Below are 19,599 nucleotides of genomic sequence, written 5' to 3'. Positions count from 1 at the left end.
GTCCATAGACTCGTCACTTCCACTGTTGAACGAAACATTACAAGAAGAGAGGATCGAGTTGATCGTAAGCACTAGGAACACTAAAGATGGCAAAAACGAAATCGTCTAGACATTTTGGTTTGTTTTGGTGCCAGATGTAAAACAAGTGCGACATAAGCGATCAGCTCAGTCCTACACTCTACCTGTGGTCTAAAATTAACCTCATCCGTCGATCACTGCTTTTCAACAACCTATTGCAGCGTCATTTAGTTCTCGGGTCTTTTGATGAAGTATGGCTTTCCATCTGCCACAGCTACTCCTCCCGTGTCTCCTTCGCCATGCTCTCCATGAATGTCAAAATCAAAGTGTGTCCGGAGGTCAACGTCTGTGTAAGTGTGAAATTCTAGCAAAAGAAACCATCTTTGTTGGTATTATTTTCACACTTTCTAGCAGCTAGGTATCCGCTGCCGGTTCACGCAAAGCAAGTGTTGCCTTAGAATGGGAACACATTTTGCATTCAAACATACACACACAAGGCCTACGTACACATCGTCGATGCGTGCGATCCCCTCCGTACGTGGGATGCAAAAAAAAAAAAACCTGAAGAACGTTGCCCCCGAAGTAGGCCAAGTACTTGTCTGCGTGGTGCGAAGATTTTGTCACGATAGATGATGAACGGTGATGCGAACTGACGGAGGACAAACTAAATTTAGAGTGCCCGTTTGACGCTTTCCCGCTTCGCTGCCGGACGGATTTGCTTGAGACGGAAGCCGAGACATTGGATGTGATCTTTGGAATGCTCTCTTTTCATCTCGCTTTGTTTTTTTGGGTTTGGATGCAGATGCGTGCAAAACAAACGCAACACCAGCGACAACACACGGGTGCAAAAGAGCCCGACGGTTGTTGAAGCTGTGAAAATATGATTTAGTGTTATAATTTGCTCGAGACAGACATCAAACAAACCATCTGGAAGCGTACTCCCAAGAGCGCAATAATTTATGCACTTGCTAGTTGGTCTGTTCTTTGAAAAATGGGTTTCACAATATTTTCTTATTATGCTACAAGATGATGCTTACTTGTGATGTATTAAAACCGACATAGCCTTTGTCTGACAATCATTTAGCTCGGTTTTTAAACATCGAATGCTCCTTTTGCATTGGGATGTTCTCATTTTGAGCCTTCTTTTGAACAAACTTAATTACTTACTTACTTATTGCACGCTACAAACACTTCGCGTTATTCACCTGCTGTAGGAATTCTCTTAACCGCTCGAGCTCGATCGCCAGCCGAACCATTATCCCGGCATAACTGGCGGACACATCAACGCCATTCACTCCATCTCAATCCGGGTCTGCCACGCCTCCGCTGTCCATGTGCAAGGATCTAGTCCTTCCTAGTCCTAGTCTTTGTTCTGAAGGCCTAAAAGGGCTTTACGAGCTGAAGGTCTGGTGTCATTCTCATAACGTGCCCAGCGCACCGGAGCCAGATTTAAGTGGTTAGTCTAATCCACTGTACGGCAATGAGTCCTTCTGAGCATCTTCCTCTCGAACGCGTCTAAGAAGGTATCGTCAGTTTTGGACAGATCCATGTGACAGAGGCGTATGGGACTACTGGAATTATATGAATGCTATATAGTAGAGAAGTATTATCAAGCTGCTGGTTGTGCCACCATCAATTTAGTTTTTTTTAAATCTCCAATCCAAGGTTTTCCATCGCGACGCAGGAGAACCGTAAACCAATGATGTCCTTGTCATCAACGTATAACAGGGTCTGGATTGATTTATAGGAGATGGTCCCTGAAGTTTCCACTTCCAAGAGTTGGATGGACCCTCTCTAGTGCCAGGTTGATGAGTAGGCAAGCTCGGTCTCGGTGAAGGTGAATCAGTCTTGCTCTTGACTACTACCAAATGGCATTGTTAGAGAGAAATTCGTTCCTATCTGCTCCCCAACTTCACGCCAGAGTGAATAATCCGAGACACAGAGGCAAAACATACCGGAGAGAACCTTCTATGGAAATTTAGTTCTCCTATGTAGCAGATGTTTTCGAAAGTATCAAGCAGGCAGGAAAGATGGCTGGTAATATCGTAGTTTCGATACTCCAAATATTTGCACTAAATGTGTATATAAATAAGATTGTATAGAGGATTTTTATATAGTTCTTTATATAGTTCTCCAATAAGCCTTCATTTTATTTGACCACCCACAGTGCCAGAAAAACGTCGTCTCTAATAGAGATTCTGTTACAAACATCGAAATTAATTATTGGTAGCACCAGATTTAGATAACTTCTGTAGCAAGTATAAACCACTAAAGAAACCGTTTCGGAGCGGCACTGTGGTCAGTAACTTCCGTGACACTCAAACATTCCAGTAGTTTAAGCTCTATTTACTTTATTTTCCTAGTAATACTCCGTTGGAAATAATCAGTGCCGCCTATTTGTTTAACTTTGTAGCAGGAGATACTCCAATTTTGTCTCATCATAAAGTCTCTCTACTGCAGTATACAAGTCTAGCTTTTAACTTAGTCTAACCACAAAGTAGCTGCTTATCGAATTTGGCATTCCATAACAAGAGCTTTCGCACACCTGAAGGTTATTTACAGTACGTGTTAATTTTAATTACAATTCGCTATCATTCACCACTCAGAAGCGCACGGTTAGAACCGAACCGTATAGGATCGTTTATCTCTCACTGGCGAAATTTATTCCATGTCATGTGATACTCATCGCGTATTAATGTGATCACAACATGAATGAAATGACTACGTGCCGTTGGGAAAATTACTTACATCGTACACGTTGCCATAACATCTGTATGCTTGGTAATAGGAGACTTCAAACTTCAAAAGAATATTTTGCTCCACAATGGGTCAGCTCGTTTATTTCTGCCACCTAACCTCATGAAACCAGAGAGATAACTCAGTGTTTTATCCAAAAATTGGGACCAAGAACCAAGTTTGATGCTTTGCTGTCCTTAAACAAAGTTTTGCATTCCCAAATAAAATATCCAGCAAGTCAAGTTCTCGTTGTATCTCGTTTGAATATTTGAATTCGCTTCACATAACTCGGTGTTAACCAATTTTCCTAAACTCCTGGGTGCTGGTATGAAGTTGCTGTACACCTTTACAAATCACAGAAAATCTCCCAAAATCCTTCCCCAAAATACTCCTAGGGCACTCCAGTCACGGGGCTAATCTAAATTACAATCAGGTGAGAAAAGTCCACAAAAGCTGTTCCGCCTCGCTAGGCTCTTGCATTCAAGCGGTGCCGTTCGCAGAGCTTTTGCAGTGTTATAATTGATTCTGGGCCGGCACAGCGTGATACCCGCACGGGTAGGGCATAACATTTGCATAATAAATTTCACTCACCTTCCATCTCTCCGCACGGTACTTCTGTCTGCTCGATTTAACATGCTGCGGCCCACGCTGAAAAAACAAGAGAACTGCGTCTCTGGAGGAATTGCACCACCGATTCTGTGCGGAATGCATCCATGTTCCAAAGGGCACCGGTAGATTGTGCGCTGTCGCCTGCCGCGTTTAATTCATTATCCGTTCATCTGCGCCTGTCATGTTGCTTTATCGTTTCTGAACATGGTTGAAGCGCTTTCCGATACCCTCATACGAACGTATCGCATCTAATCTTTCCGCTTCTCTCTTTATGCGCTCCGCAGATATCTTCCGATGCTGCGCCGAGGTTCAGGGATCTTGCAAGGCGGCCTGCGAGAATGTAAGTATCAATCAAAAACTCCACCCTCCTCAGCACACACACCCATATGCCCGCCCCATTTCCTGTCAAGTTGTCGGCAAGCATCGTCCGAAGGAGGGATCGCACCATGAGCGCACGTATGATCGGACAAGATCATTGCGAGGCAATATCAAACCAACACGAAAAGCAGGCCGTAACAGGGAAAAATGATGGATCGAGTCGCAGTTGGATCAAGATATCGCCCGTACGAGCACCTTTCGATAAATGTCTCACTTAGCATCCGTTCGGGGCGTGTTTGGTTGGCTGGCGGATAGGAACCATGTACGATGGTTTCGGTACGTTCCATCCGCTCCCTTGCAACCGGTGTCAGTTTTGGGGAGTCATTATCGCCGTATAACCATCTGTCACTTTATTAATTTTCCGAATTCAAATCCCATCCCATGGTTCCCACACACCCACGGTACTCCGATTTTTTTTCCTGGGTTGTTTATGGAATGCAAATTAATGTGTGTGCCGCGCCATGCTGTTGTTACTGGTAGCGGAACACTTCGGCAAATTGAATAAGCAGGAAGAGTTGGCCGGTTAATAAACGAAATTTTTATTCATAAACCGTAGCCCACCGCCGGGAGAACGCCAGCCAGTGCTTCCCGGAATCGGAATCCTATGTACTGACGTATGATTTATTTCGAAGGAGTTTCATTTCTATGCTGTTTGTTTTGTGCTGTGGATTTGGATTGTGTGTTGCCATGTTGTTTTTGGGAGCGTTTAAACTTCTCGGTATTTCAATCCTTCCCCCATAGTGTCGGAGCACTTCAGGAATGTTTTTTTTTTGTTTTTCTCTGCCGAAACAATCACAGTGGTTTTTTTTCTCTTCATTTTTGTCCTAACCACGGGTGTCGACCGTGTTCGATTATCTTGATCTTCGTGCCCTTCCTGTAGCGTCCTGGTAAATCCGACGTGTTGCTTTCCAACGAGGTGTACAAGATTTGACGCAGATGAAGGCAACAGTACGAAAAAGGCAAGATAATTGAATGCAAAAGTTTGGTGGTTAGATTCACTCATTTGAATATACGGCGGTGGTGGCATCAGTGGCAATAGCCAGTCATCACTGCTAATGTTTTATACGATGGTATTTACGATAGGCCGATTATTCGGTTACCGTTGCATTGTTTGCTTTATAAAACCAATGCATGACATTGAAATACTCGTTTGCCGCCGCACATGAATACAGTTGACAGCTTTATTGGAATCGTTCTTTGCATATTTACGGCACCAACCTAAGCACCGTGGATCGGTTAATCAATATGCCATAAAGAAAGATTATAGCCACGCAAAATTGCAATGAACTGCCAAATCCAGTCAAACGTGGAGCAAAGAAGAGTCGCTTACGTTTGGCAGGTTTTGAGGCATGGCATTGGCGAGCAAATAAAATAGCTTGATGATTCTTTCGAATGGGAATGTTCTTGTGAGTGTTTTAATATACAGCCGGCTAATGGCTACAATCCTGAACTTGATCATTTAGATCGATTTACCAGAATTAGCTACCAAATAAAGGGGTTTGAGTCATTGTATCGATGATATTGTACATTATTAGACATGGATGCGACTCTGAATTCTGGGCTTTGAGATTAAGGGGCTCTGACCGCTATAGAGCATGTCGTTAAATTATAATATCAGTAAATGGTGTGGAATCTCGAGCTAGAGTACCTCTGTTGTCTTAACATCGTCGCACCGGACGTACTACGTTGAAGAGCATATCATGGGAGCTCCACAAAATCTCACTTTTACGATGCTAAGACGTCTTTTACGAGATCAGATCCTGCGTTTTAATATATCCTTGAAATTTACAGGTATTAAAGAATATCTTTCTCGTTTGCTTTATGACCAGAGCCTGCAAAGAAGCAGTATGAAACACAAACTAGTTGAGATGCTCGGCTTATCAGGTATTCCGCTTCAAAGAACTTTCTAATTACTTCTTTATGCTCTTTATAGCTATTCGGTCTTCTTTTCTAAGAGATGTTTGTTCCCATCTCCACTCATTATTAACATATTTGTGAGAAATACTGAAAGGTACTAGAAACCGGTTACATGGAGCATTGCAATTAAAATGTTACAGGTACTTTCAACCTTGTGTTTGACATCTCTGAAGAATTCTTGATAATTCATCTAGAGTAGAATATAGAATTCCTCTGGCTAAACAAAATTGACTTCTAAATTGAAATGTAAATGAACTTGGCAAATGAGCAAACCGAAAGACGATTATATGACTAGTCTAGACGCTTGCTTCAAGAGAAAAGCCATATTCGTGAGAATAACCGTTTCGTGACTATTTCACAACATTCTATGAGCTATCTGAGTTGCTGCACCAATAATTCTCGTTCATTCGTTGAACATCGCTGTCATTCTTCAAAGTTCAAAGTCAAAACAAAAAAGACTTCCTCACAGATATCTAACATAACTTTACCCTTTACTTTACCGACACAACAACCTCAAGCTAAGGCCTGCCTATTCTGGCTCTCTTTTTTAATTTACCTGTGGCTAAGTAAGCAATGTTACGTACGGGGTATTTATCTGGATGAGATTTTGTCCCCTTTCTGCCGTGTGAAGACCACCCCAACTAACTTTACCTACATCAATTGAGTTACAGATTTAGTAAAGACCACGGGGTCTTCAAAGTGCGCACTGTTAACATTAATAGTGCTCTTGTAGAAGAACCTGCCCTTGATTCTTGAATAGACACGGATGTCAAACTTAACAAATTCCCATTCTATCTCCCTCGTCTTGACGTAACGACCTTCTAGATCAAGCCTGCCCCTTCTGGCTTAGTAGACTTAATAGACCACGTAGCCGGATAGTCAGTCCTTGCTACGGGGGATTGGACCGATCCTGTCGCGTGTAGATCGACACCGCTATAGTTAAAAAATGAAGAACATTGAAAAGAAGTGTGAAATTTTTAATAAGTCCCCTTTTTAGTCTGAGAGCATACTTGTTGTCTGGAAGTTTATTGTGTTAAACACTATTGTGTTGCTACAATGTTTAGCATTCTCATCATGCTGGAATCGTTTTCCTTCCTAATAAATCATCAAAACTGCTTAAAATTCCTCATTTTTTAAACCGTCCTAAGTTATCGTTGTCTCATTGTATAATAAATTTTACTGCGCAGGTAGATGATGACTTATAGATTCGATCCGCTACCGATCGAAGAACGGTTAGCATTTATTGGGTTAAAAATGTGTCCCTTATCGAAGATGGCGTATCGTTTCAGTTTTGACCACAAACGTCCACCCTCAGCGAACCGTGAGGATGTATAAATTCACCATCTATCGGCCATATTATCGAATTTCGAAAGGTTCTCCTACATGCCATCCAAAAGCTCTGCGGTTACGATTTGTTGCTAGTTTGTTTTCAGTCCGTTTTTTTTCTCTCTCTCTCTCGGTTCCTCTGTCACAAGGAATACCGATAGATCCAAAGAACGAATTACCGTCACGCCATCAGCAATAAATTATGAAGCATAATTTCGACCTTCTATTTCTTGGACGAACTCTGTCCAAAAAAAAAAACGGAAAACAAAAGGAATACCTTCAATGCTTCGATGCACCGTCGTCTTGCCATTCGGTGAAGCACCGCGGGTTGACATCCTGTCGAGATTAAGATCCGTTTTTTCCCATGACTTTCAACGAGATGGTGTTTGGGGAAGAAACGAATGTGCGCGCCGTTTTCGCCGCCCGGTTTCCAGTGGGCAGCTCGATTTGTATTTTGAATAATTTTGAATTTTTAATTAACTGCCATCGGTTTGGCCGTCGGTATCGGTGTCGAATGGAGAGGAAAGAGATCAGTTAAAGGTTGGGCACGGTTTGCACAATTAGTTAACCTGCCGGACGAAGACCGTGAAAGCGGGCCGAGTAACTTGATAGCACAACCGCAGGTTGAAATTTAATTTTAGGTCAACAGGTTCCTTGCTTGATTTTCGAATAAACTTTGTGTCGTCCGCTTTTTTCGACTGTAGGGCCACACGAACAGGACGGTAATTAATACATTTGCCACAGTAAATGATCCTGCCCGGTTCGGTCTGTGAACCACCGTTCGGGCACGTTCTATTTAGAACTTTCCGTCGCGGTGCGTGTTGGACGATACATTAACTGTAGCGCACGGTATCACGCCGGGTTGTGTAGATTGATTCATTAGCGGAATCATGATCCGTTTCCTAATCGAAAAACACAAACTGCCACATTTGTCACCGTCCGAGTGGCTGTGCAGGACGAAGACTGCCGTAAATTGACCGTGCAGCTTCTTGTACGCGTTCGGGCGGCGTGCGGTACATGTCCCGCCCGCCCGTAAACACTGTTGCGTAGGCTCTCGTACAAAGGGAAAGTGAAGTGAAAACGCTCCCGATGACGGTTTAATGGTGCAGCTACCAATTAATTAACACGCATGGTAAGATGGTGTCCGGTTCGTTCCAATGAACGGAATGCAATTAGCTGGCGGGAATAGGGGAACAGACACCGTGCCAAAACGCACACAACCAAGAAGACGAAAACCAGTTCGTTCGTCCTTGGTGCGAGCTATTTCGGTGGGAACATTATTAGGGGGTCGGTTGTGATATTATTACTTAAAATTTATGGTAATGTTTTCGGGGATAATTTTTGTAACATGTTTCATAGAAGCGCACGCCATGTGAGCCGCCCAGCATATGGGGAAGGACAGCATGGAACCATGCGACCTTGCAAGAAATAAATGATATAATAAATTTCATTCAAAGTGGGGTGGGCTGATAGTTGTTTGGTCTGTGATAGTAAAACACAATATTTTTGCAGAATTATTTTTTTATTATTTAACATACATCCCTTGAAGGGTGATAAACCGATTATAGCGGTATTCCAATTTTTTGAGACCATTTTTGTAGAAGTAAAAAAGCCTCAGTTTCGATGATTACCTCTTCATTCGGCGAGGCCCTTCACTTTCTCCAGAGGCCCCTTGTATATACCCCCTCGAAGTATATCGAGGCCCCTCTTGCATACGGAGAGATTTAAAACGACGCTTTTTGGGCCCATTTCGGGTATAATTCATGCAGTTCTTCCTACTAAACGGCTTTTTTGTGGCTCCCCAAATGGCGAGGCCCGCCAATGGCGACCGCCTACTCCGCTCACCGCTAGATCCGTCAAATAGCTCCAAACACTGCTTTGAATCATCAACTCGTAGTTGGTTTTGGTGAAATGAGAGCTCGCGCGGCACCCATTTTGCACAGATCTTTCTTATATCTAAATATTCGTGAACGATATGTCCAATACGTTCCTTAGATATCTTTAGGGTGTCAGCTATCTCGATCAACTTCACATTACGGTTGCTTGTAATAATTTTGTGGATTTTTTAAATGTTTTCGTCTGTAACCACCTCTTTTGGGCGTCTACTGTGCTCACCGTCCTCAGTGCTCATTTCACGACGTTTAAATTTAGCATACCAATATTTTACGGTTGATTTTGGTGGAGCAGTGTCCAAACACTCTTCATCAAGCGAAGTTTTGATTTCAACTGTATTTTCCCCTTCAAATACTAATACTTTATCATCACGCGAAATTCCTTCTTTTCCATTATTACTTAAAACACAAAAGTTGCGTCACACAAAATGCTCTAGCTCACTAGGTTATTGTCTGCTATCAAATTTTGACAGAACTGGTTTCAAGGTTCGTACAATCTAAAACTGATATGGATTTAAATCTACTAGCGCCATCTATATGACAGGCTAAACAATTATCAGCCGACCTGTTAAATGATTAGTGCACAATAAGGGAAATATACTCGTTGGTATTCTGGGTAATCAGGGCAGTGGTAGGCAAGGTTTAGTGCCTGGCTCAATTTTTTCCAAAGATCCAGAAGATATCCTAAAACCCTTCAGTTAACAGTACCAGATGGAACTGTTGGTCGTCACCTCGTATCAAAGGCCTAAAGTAGCAATATTCAGTGACGTAAACAAGTTCCAACGGCTGAAGCTTACTGGGGAACTTGCTGGTATACCCTTTAAGGTGTTGCAAAACGATTTCTCTGGACGTATGAATCAAAATTCGAGTTGTAGAATATATCGAACGATGAGCTTCAACAGCATCATATGCAAGGCAGGGTGAAGCATAAAGATGGAACACTTTTTGTCAGAGCGCCCTTTATATAAAAAGGAGTTTAAGGCTCATAAAAATCCTTCATTAACATCCTCAAAGGAACCCCCGAAGCTATTTACGATCGTGTACCCTGGAGACCATGAAGATAAGTTCGTATTTCAACAGAACAACGATCCCAAGTATACTTTCCAGAATATCAAATATTTTTTTTATGATATTGGATCTCACAACTGGGAGGTATCCACTATGCTGGACAACATTGATTTTACACATAAAAATAACTGTTTGCGTATCTGGAGAACGACTGGGAAGAAGTTGGCTCAAAGTATAATGAGGAACCTGGTGGAGAGCATGCTCGATTGTTTGGAACAGGTAATGAAGGCTAAAAGAGGACAAATAAACAATCCAAATTACAATAATGTTGGTTGTTTCAAACAATTCATTTCTGGGAAACAACTGAAGTGAGCAATTTATGTCTTCACTGATTGTTGTGTTTCGATGAAAACTGATATAATTTTCTATGAGCAAACGGAGTTAGTATTCAGCATTATGTACAACTTCGTCTTCGTCTTCGTCTACCAATCCATCATCCCGGCCTTTCTGGCGGACGCATAACTTCATCTCAATCTGAGCCTACCACGTCACCGCTGTCCATCTGCGCGTCCTAAAAAGATTTTACGAACTGGGTCGTCTGGTGTCATTCTCATGACATGACCAGCCCAACGGAGTCTGGCAAATCTAATCCGCTGTACGACAGTAAGCTCGTCGTACAACTCATGAAGCTCGTCATTTTAGGGGCTCTTCCATTGTCCTTGCACACATACGGGGCCAAAAGTCCTTCTGAGCATCTTCTTCTCGAACGCGGCTAAGAGGGTTTCGTCAGTTTTGGACAAAGTCCATGTTTCAGAGGCGTATGTGAGTACTGGAACTATATAGGTTCTACATAGTCCCAGCTTAGTTCGACGCGACAGGTGTTTTGAGTGGAGAAGTTTCCTCAGACTGTAGTATGACCAGTTGCCAGAATTTGCCCCTCGCCGTTTGCAAAATAATGCAACTAATTAAACAGCAAAGTAAAACAATAAAATTAAGATATAAAAACTACAAATTCCTTAAATCCTAATACTGTTCTTGAATTTCTTCATCGAAGGTTATGCAAGTTTGAAAAATGCTCATAATAGCGCATGTTAAGAGTGTCTACCAAAACCAAACTAAGGCTCGCTTCTCAAAACACCAACTTTCCAAAACTCTTCCCAAACGGTAATAAACTCCATCTCGTTCGCCATCCTCGCCTGTCTCCTCTTCCGCTTACACTTCCACGAACATCACTGGGCGCAGTATGACTGACCGATCAGCAATCAAACGCATATTCCACATGCAACCACATTTCCTCAACCTTGCCCGCGACACAACCTGTGCAAACGACGTATCTGTTGATACGCGTGTGTTTCTTTGTTCACTTGCCGTTCCCCCGTCTTGCTTGTTTATGTGCCAAGCTCGCCCGCTCGACGCATCGAAGGTGAAAATGGCAAAAAGTGTCCACGCTGGCGGTGCAATTACTGTTTGCCTTCGGCAAATCGATAAATCAACCTCCGCTCTCCTCCGGCCACACGTCCTTCAGGCTGATCAGAATGCGTCTAGGGTGATGTCGGTGCCGTACACTACCAGCTCGCACCGTTATCGCAGAGTGTGCCAGTTAACCGATCGTTCTAGATACTATGAACGTCCTTACCGTGCTCTTGCCTGTTACCGTGCTTTTGCTGGCAACACTGCCTCCCGTGCGCGGCGAGTTTGTTGCACTGCGCGACGCATCCACCAGCAACCGTACGTTACTCTGCTGGGCCATAAAACTGTCCCCGACGGCGTACGTCACCGATGCGGACTGTGTCCGGTCGTATCGAAAGCACCAAATTGTGATGATTTATGGTGACATTCAACCGGCAACGACCGTCCGGGAGCGTTTGGGTCGAAAGGTGGCTAGCTTGCGGCAGCACCCGGCCTGCCGCCATCGTGTGCCCCTGCTTGCGCTGGTCAGTGCTTCAGACGGCAGCAACCGATCCGTGCTTGATCGCACGGTACGAAACTTTATCGCTTCCTACGCCATGTCGTTCACCGCACGGACGAAGACCTGCCGGGAGTGCCGCGTGTTGGCAGTACGCCGAAGTATTCCCTGTCCGGCCGTACCCGGCACGGTCGTACTGTACAGCAACTGTCTTAAGCAGGTGTCGTATGAATTCTAGTGCAGGATTCCGTTGCCGCACGCACTTCAATCTTTGCCTCCTTGTCTCACACTAGATGGACGCCATCGAAACCGCACTTGCTGTGAAGAGCAGGGAACGGCGGGACACTTGGGTGTGGCAGTTCCGACGAAAGCTCAAAGCAACACTGTACGCGGACCTGGAACGGCAGAGCAGGGCACGGCGGGACATGCTCAACTTTATCGCCACAGCAAGACGCTGAACCGGTCGCGTAAAATGTTGCAGTACCTGTGGTAATAAAAAAAAAAGACCGCCTGCCCGTGTTCAGGTGCATCCCAGCTGGAGGACGTGCCCGGGAGAGACAGAGCAGGTGGTTCCGGTGCTACAACGCACGCCAGTGGACAGTTAAAAATAAATACACACGATAATGGGGATGATGTTTTATTGGACAACTGCTGGTACGCTAGCGCTAATCAGCCATGTTCTTGGGCGATTAGACATAAAACTGAATCTACTCGGCACACCGGGGCTATTATTCTTGACCACTTGCGAATTCCTGCATCGTTGTTTGAAGAAACTGTTTGTAATAAATCACCCTTTCCGCGACAAGACTCCCATTGGCAAACCCGTACGACAGTACACCGACAAGCGTTGCATTCGGCGTGAATATTCCGGCCCCAACGAGACCCTGCAGACGAGACATGCAAGCCGTATTATCGTGTGGCATTCTGTGTTGCCAGGAGCGCTTCCGTACGTACCTCAACCGGGGACATCTTCCGGATGATCTTTCCGCCCGGTTTAAGACAGATCTGTCGACCGCAATCAAACGCTGCGTACTCCTTTTGACAAACGAAACACCGCTGGACCTCTAGCAGTGTGTACACTTTGCGCAGCGACTTGTTAACACCTGCGAGTATTAGACGGTCACCTTTTTTACTATCCCGAAACGAGGTAGGCTGTGCTTCGAGCAAACTCTGTCCACATTGAACCTGCATCAGGGCTATGTTGTGACTGAGAAAGATATACTTCGGGTGTGATTGATACTTCCTCACTTTACACTGCGCCTTTGGTGTCACTTTTGGGGAGTCTTCTGTGCCGATTAGTTGAAGTTCCACTGCATCAACTGGTCCACTCAGGCACGCTGCGGGTGTAATGAAAAAATCGCTTTCAATCTGCACTGCATTGCAAACATGGCGATCGCGTTTGTTCAGAGATCCCACGCCGAAGCCTTGCTTGAATGTCAACCGTTCCGTCGAAGCTGTCCAAAAGATAGCTACCAGTATAAACCCACGCATGGCACCGTACATTGTCGCGTTTAACTGCCAATTCGCAAGTGGAACTAGTGCGTGGGATACTAATTGCGATGCATTTATAGCCACCGATTTGACGCGCTGTGTTCCTTCTCTATCTTCGCAGCTGTCGCTGGCACGCATCGCGTCCGAACCAGGCTCACGGGAGGCCAAACTGGTGGACGTGCGCAAGTACTGTCCCCGCCAGCAGGTCCCCTTCTGGCGGTGCATGAACGAGACGATGGTGGCCGTCCAGCGGGGTGCGGGCTGGCCGGGCCGAATCTGCTGCCCGTTGGCGATGTCCGTCAGATGTCAGCACGCGTGTGCCACGGGGTCAACGCGGGACGATCTCCGGACGGGGTGTCGGGCGAGCGATGAGCAGCAACTCTTCGGATGCTTGAAACGTCAGGAGGATGGTCACCGGTGCTGCAGCAGTGCCCGTACCGCCGAATGTCTCGACGCGTGTGGCGAAGTGTTCCAGCGCTACCAGACACCGTCGAAAGCGTTGCGCGAACAGGTGCTGACGGCGTGCCGTACCAACAACAGTAACGTGATGCAGTGCATCAAGGGATTCATCGATGTGACCTTCAACCGGAACCTGAAGCGATGTGAGTTATGAACCTGCGCCATGCGAGTTGTCACCAGTCGCATTACCTTCTCTTTACCTTGCTCTTTATTCTGCAGATGTCCCGTGCTGTGATGCCTCACCGGAACCGAAATGTCGTCGAGTCTGTCACGAGACGCTTACCGCCGGCGGGTCAGACACGGACCCGTACACGGTGGAGGAGATGATTGATCTGCTGCAGCACCGGGGCGGATGCGGTGCCCTGATGCCGACGCAACCGCTGTGGAAGTGTTTCCTGGAGGCGGACAAACAACGGACCGCCGGTCAGCAGGCCAACTCGAACGAGGTGTCACGTATCAACCAGATCGGTATGGACTCGGCGAAACAGCACTGCTGCCTGAAGGCCGAATCCGTACGGTGCCGGCGCCTCTGCTCCACGACCTACGCGAACGAGTGGACGACGAATTTGGTTGACTTTGAGCAGGAATGCTTGGCGGCACCGGATGAACACGCCCTTCGGCAGTGCATCGACGAAGGTAAGGTGTGTGAGTGGTCACCCGATACGGTGCGGCCTCGTTGCGCCGTCGTACACTGACCCGCCCCGATCCAGTTCGGTGTGGTGTGAGCCCCACTTCCCCTGATGCGTGCGAAAAACCTTTCGCATTGCAACTCATGCCCGACGACGACGCACGCCACCACGCATGGGATGCCTGTTCAAGTGTGTTGGTTGTCTGTTTTTTGTTCTGTTTTATTTGTTTTTTTTTGTTTGTTTCATCAAAGGAAAATAATATACCATAATGCATGAAAGCAAGACACGGGAATGAAATGTGTGTTTTATTTGTTTAGCCAAGTTAACTGCATGCTGTTTTGGTAGTTTTGATGTTTGATCGCATTACATGGAGTCGCGTCGTATCTTGAAAATAATTTTTAAAAATGCATTAGAATATGAAAGGCATGAAGAAGTGTCAACCAAATAAGTCACACCTCAAGAATAACGTATGCATTTAAAAATGACCTGATTTCTAAAAGCTCTAAAAAACAAACTTTGCTACAAACTCTACATTTAATAAAGCTATGGTCCTACGATCAACAATCGGCAAAGAGCACCCAAAATGTCAGCATTTGGTTAAACTTTTTCAAGACCCTGGCCTGGTCGACTGTCAATCCCTTAGACAGATGAAGATAGTCAGGAGGAGTAGATAATCCTTGGTGAAACGTTTTTTTAACGGGTTTTTTAACCAGACCATCCTCCAGAGATTTCTTGGCATCATGGGCGAAGCCAAATCAGTACAGAAGATCATGTATTGTTCCGCGAGCTATTTACTGATGATTGGTCATATTTCAAATCACTGCTAGGCAAGAAGCAAAATACGATTCCTCTCTGCTGATCGTCAACAACTGAAGGATATTTATCAAGAAAATGATATGGAAGACTTCTATGCCACTTTTGTTGATGCATAACTTAAATTGTACAACCCCTAAGCCATTCGTTACTAAAGCTGGGTCACAAGAATTTAACTTGTAGAATTCGATCAGTTCTTTTAAATGAACGAACGAACGAACGTTCGTCTAATTATGTTGATGAAGTTCGCAAATAATCCCCTCGTTTAACTATCGATATTAGGTGAATTCTGCGCTAGAGTAATTAAACGAGTTGTGAAACAGCATTCAACCTGTTTCACGCACGTTGCACGGTTTGTAACGCAGATTGAACTGCGCGTAATGCAGGTTGAGCGACATATAACGCAGGTTGAACGGAATGTAACGTGGGTGGAACGACCTAGAGCGAACTACCCGTCGGATGTAGAAAGGTTTGGTGAGCGACCAGGAACGGCAGATTGAGCGAACTACACGTCGAATGTTGGAGCATTTAATGACCGTCCTGGAACGGCAGGTTGAGCAAACTACAAAAACGAGATAACGTATGAGAGACACTTTTTTAATGAAATCTGAAAATTTTAACGAAAAATCTGTACCGTTCGTTCAGTTCTTCACCAAGAACGAACCGGTTCGCTCAAGTGCAAGTGAAATAAACCTCGTTTTACATTAAAAATCCGACGACTAACTTCTTCGAACTGACTTTTATCAGCTATAGTTCTGGGTGACTACAGGCAGTTCAAACGTATCTGACCTGATCCACATAACATAGTGGCATAGTAATGACTATCATGTCCAAATAGTTCTTCACCGTTTGGCCAGTTGCTCAGACCCTCCAGGGGAGCGATTTTTTATCACGCTCACGTATGATGTTGTGTGACTGGAGCTAGGAGTCTGTTCCACGCTCTGGTCTGGTTGTATAAAACTATAATAAAAGGCAATTTCCGAAGTACACTTAGTGCACTCACGTTGTAAAACGCATTCTCTTCGGTTAGGTGTCTTCTGTACGAACAAACCACCGAACACAGTTGCTTAACTATATCCGTAGTGGTTGTTACAGTTTATTGATAATGTTATCATTTGTTTCTACCCACAAGACAGCTAATAAGATAGCTACAAAATAAGAATTCCTCGTGTGCTGGCAGTTATTATTTGTATGATAAATCATTGAAATCAGTCCAATTTTTAATGCATGCGCTATTAGCAAGGCTTAGACCACCACCAATAAGCATCATTACAAGTGTCATAACAACCGGAAGCTCAATGTTAAAGAGAAGTGGAGAAAAAGCTCTTCTTTTCAAAGAACTTTCAGCAGCTACTAGATCGTGACGTTTCGCTTAAAGAGCAGTAACTGTCAGAAGCGCTATCATTTGGAAAATAGAATGTGGACACGCTGGTTGATCTGAACACTCGCATGCGCAAGAGTGCGGCCAGTGGCGTGGCATGCTACCGGTTATCATCCAACCTTACACCCAAAAACCCGTGTCCTTGCTCCGACTCTCTCCCGTTGCAGTGGACGAACCGTGCGAGCTGGGCTGTGACGGGCTGTCGTTCTGCAGCAACTTCAACAACCGTCCGACGGAACTGTTCCGCAGCTGCCGGCACCAGTCGGACATGGCCGCCCGGGGTGATGTGCAGCAGTGGCGCCAGCAGGGCTTCATCCCCTTTCCCGGCGACGTGCATCTGCCGATACGCAACGAGACCGAATGTTCGTACGAGATCTGGAAGTCGATCGCCTGCACGCTGCAGATCAAACCCTGCACCAAGGGCTACCACACGAACCACATCTGCCGGCAGGACTGTCACGAGGTGCTGAAGAACTGCGTCGACTGGGAGCGTATGCCGGGTGGACACACGGTATCCGCGCTTTGTCAGCAGTTGGCACCACAAAACAACTCCCTGCCCTGCATCTCGATGGGACGGTTCCAGGCGCACGGCATTGGGCCGACCGGTATGGTGGATGGCGAGCAGCGGATAGTAACGGACGTGGGCCTAGTGTCACCCTGCAAGGGTAATCCCTGCAATGCAACGCAGATATGTGTCGCCAATCGGGACGGTACGTTCGGTTACCAGTGCATCAACGGCTGTCCGCTGGGCGAAGCGTCCTCGTACCTGGTGCCGGTCGGTGCGTTCGTGCGCATTCCAGTGTCGGTGACGCAGAAGGGCTGCCTGAAGGTGTGCCGCTGTGGTGAGTCGGGACGGATCGAAAAGTGTCAACCGTTGCCGTGCATCAGCTACGATTCGTGTACGTTGGCCGGGAAGCGCTTTGCCCATCTGAGCCACTTCTACGTCGAGTGTAACGTGTGCAGCTGCTTCGCCGAGGAAATCACCTGCACCAAGAGACAGTGCCACGTGCCGGGCCTTACGGTGGATAGGTCGTTCACGAGTTTGCCGTGTAACTGCCCGCCACACTACGTGCCCGTGTGTGGACGCAATGGTAACACCTACCCTTCGGCCTGTGTGGCGAAGTGTGCCGGGATTCAGGAGGGCGACATTGAGTTCGGTCCGTGCCGGGCGCGGAATCCGTGCGAACGGATCGACTGTGGTGCGCTGTCGGTTTGTATCCCCGAATGGAACGTCTGCTTGTCCGGGATGCATAAACCCTGTCCACAGTATCGATGCGGTAGGGTCACAGCGTGACGCTCAGCCAAGCCATTCTCCCAACTAATCGATTCTTCTTTCTATCTCCCTACTTCGTCTACAGTAAATCTCACATCCTCGAACTGCTCCACGATCACAGACATCCGCGACACAAACCTGGGCTACCATGCGAACCTCTGCAACATGGCGTTCGAACGGGCCAGTTTCGCCTATCGGGAAAAGTATCGCAAAATCTGCGAAACATCACGCCGTCGGAATCAGGTCTGTGGCGTGAACGGTGTGACGTATCGGAGCGAATGTGAGGCGTGGAGTGATTACTCCACCGTCGACTATAATGGGCCGTGCCAGGAGGTGGGCCTCATAAGTCCCACGCTCGATGCGCGCTGCTCGTCCATCAAATGTCCCCGCCGGAAGATGGCCAACTGTAATCCCGTCCTGCCGCCCGGTGCCTGCTGTCCGGTGTGTGGAACCGCACTCCGCGTCGTGTACTCGCGCAAGCAGATCGACCGGGGACTGTACGCGCTCAAGGGCCAATCGACGGAGTATCTCACACTAAAGTCCATCCTCCGTTCGCTGGAAGCATTGCTGCAAACTGTGGAGTGTCGGCTAAGCGGCCAACTTACGTTCGAGAACGATCTGTACGTGGTGCTGGAAACGCTGAGCCGGGCACCGTCCCGCCTGCAGACACAGATCTGTGCCCGGGAGGCGGAACGGCTCGTTACGCTCGTCCGCACGCAAAGCCACCGGATCACGAGCGAGCTTAATCTGAGCGCATTGACAGTGGCGACACTGGTTACCGGTTCGAGCGGTACGTTCGCAGTGTACAGTAGCGTAATAGTAGTGGTGGGAGTAACGGTAGTAAACTGTCTGGTCAGTGCCGGATGGCATTTACGACTGTGACAAGTGAATTCGCTCGTGCCAAACTAGTGTGTAGTGTGCGCAACACGGATGGCATCATCCAAACGGGCACAAATGGCCTGACTGTGATTCTAGCTAGTATGTAAGGTAGATCCCTTCCCGATTGATTTGTGGCCAAAGCAAGAAACTACCGCAATAATTGTCTAGTCTAATCTTAGCAGAAAGTGTATCGGAGCGATGTAACGTACACGGCAGACGTAATGATAAGAAAAGGTGGTGCCTATTTCCAAAAAACGAGTGTGTTTTCACCTACAATCCGAATAGAACAGTTCTGGTATTGGTAACCAATCGTCTACATTAGACGCTCTTCGGTGGTTTGACGCGCTTTGATTTTGAAATCTGTTGCACAGTGGGAATGGATCATGACGGTTGTTGGTCATGCGTTATCTCGATGTTTATGCTACAATATTGACAAAATCCTATGATAGAATGTAATCAATGTGGGTAGGGGAAACCGTTGTGAAATTGGTCTTTACTAATAATTGAAATTTGGTTAACTTTTAGCTCCGTTTAAATTATAATTTAATATTTCAAAAACTCATTTCGGTCCATACTGTTTCCCCACTGTTGCACTGTGCAGATGCAGCAGAAAAGCGCCTAATGTAGATGATCGGTTATGTGTCGCTGTTTTTGGTAAGTAAACTTTACATTTTAATGTAACAACCCGTGTGTACTTTGCTATTCCATGCAATTTATGCAATAAGTTGAACGACAAACAGGAAAGAACACACGGCAAAAGAGGGAATGGGCGCAACTTTACACAGAAAACCCGTCCTGACGTATATGAGAAAAACAAACAGAAGAACGCAACTGTCTCCAACACGGTGGAACCGCGTATTTGCACATGCTGGCAAGAGATGACC

The 19,599-nt window shown here is 46.1% G+C and overlaps 1 protein-coding gene across 1 annotated transcript in view; it reads left to right on the top strand.

The window, feature by feature from the left end:
• The window catches only part of LOC128710194 (reversion-inducing cysteine-rich protein with Kazal motifs), a 37,261-nt gene extending 18,543 nt beyond the window's left edge, over window positions 1-18,718 (top strand). Inside the window, exons 2-6 of the mRNA XM_053805238.1 lie at window positions 3,648-3,703; window positions 13,403-13,883; window positions 13,960-14,376; window positions 16,731-17,840; window positions 17,922-18,718. Of these exons, the coding sequence (XP_053661213.1) occupies window positions 3,648-3,703; window positions 13,403-13,883; window positions 13,960-14,376; window positions 16,731-17,840; window positions 17,922-18,718 (2,861 nt within the window). The remainder of the gene's footprint in view (window positions 1-3,647; window positions 3,704-13,402; window positions 13,884-13,959; window positions 14,377-16,730; window positions 17,841-17,921) is intronic.
• Window positions 18,719-19,599: the final 881 nt, after the last annotated feature.

The sequence above is a fragment of the Anopheles marshallii genome, chromosome 2, assembly GCF_943734725.1.
Source record: "Anopheles marshallii chromosome 2, idAnoMarsDA_429_01, whole genome shotgun sequence".
Lineage (NCBI taxonomy): Eukaryota > Metazoa > Arthropoda > Insecta > Diptera > Culicidae > Anopheles > Anopheles marshallii.
This window is presented reverse-complemented; position numbering and strand designations above follow the sequence as displayed.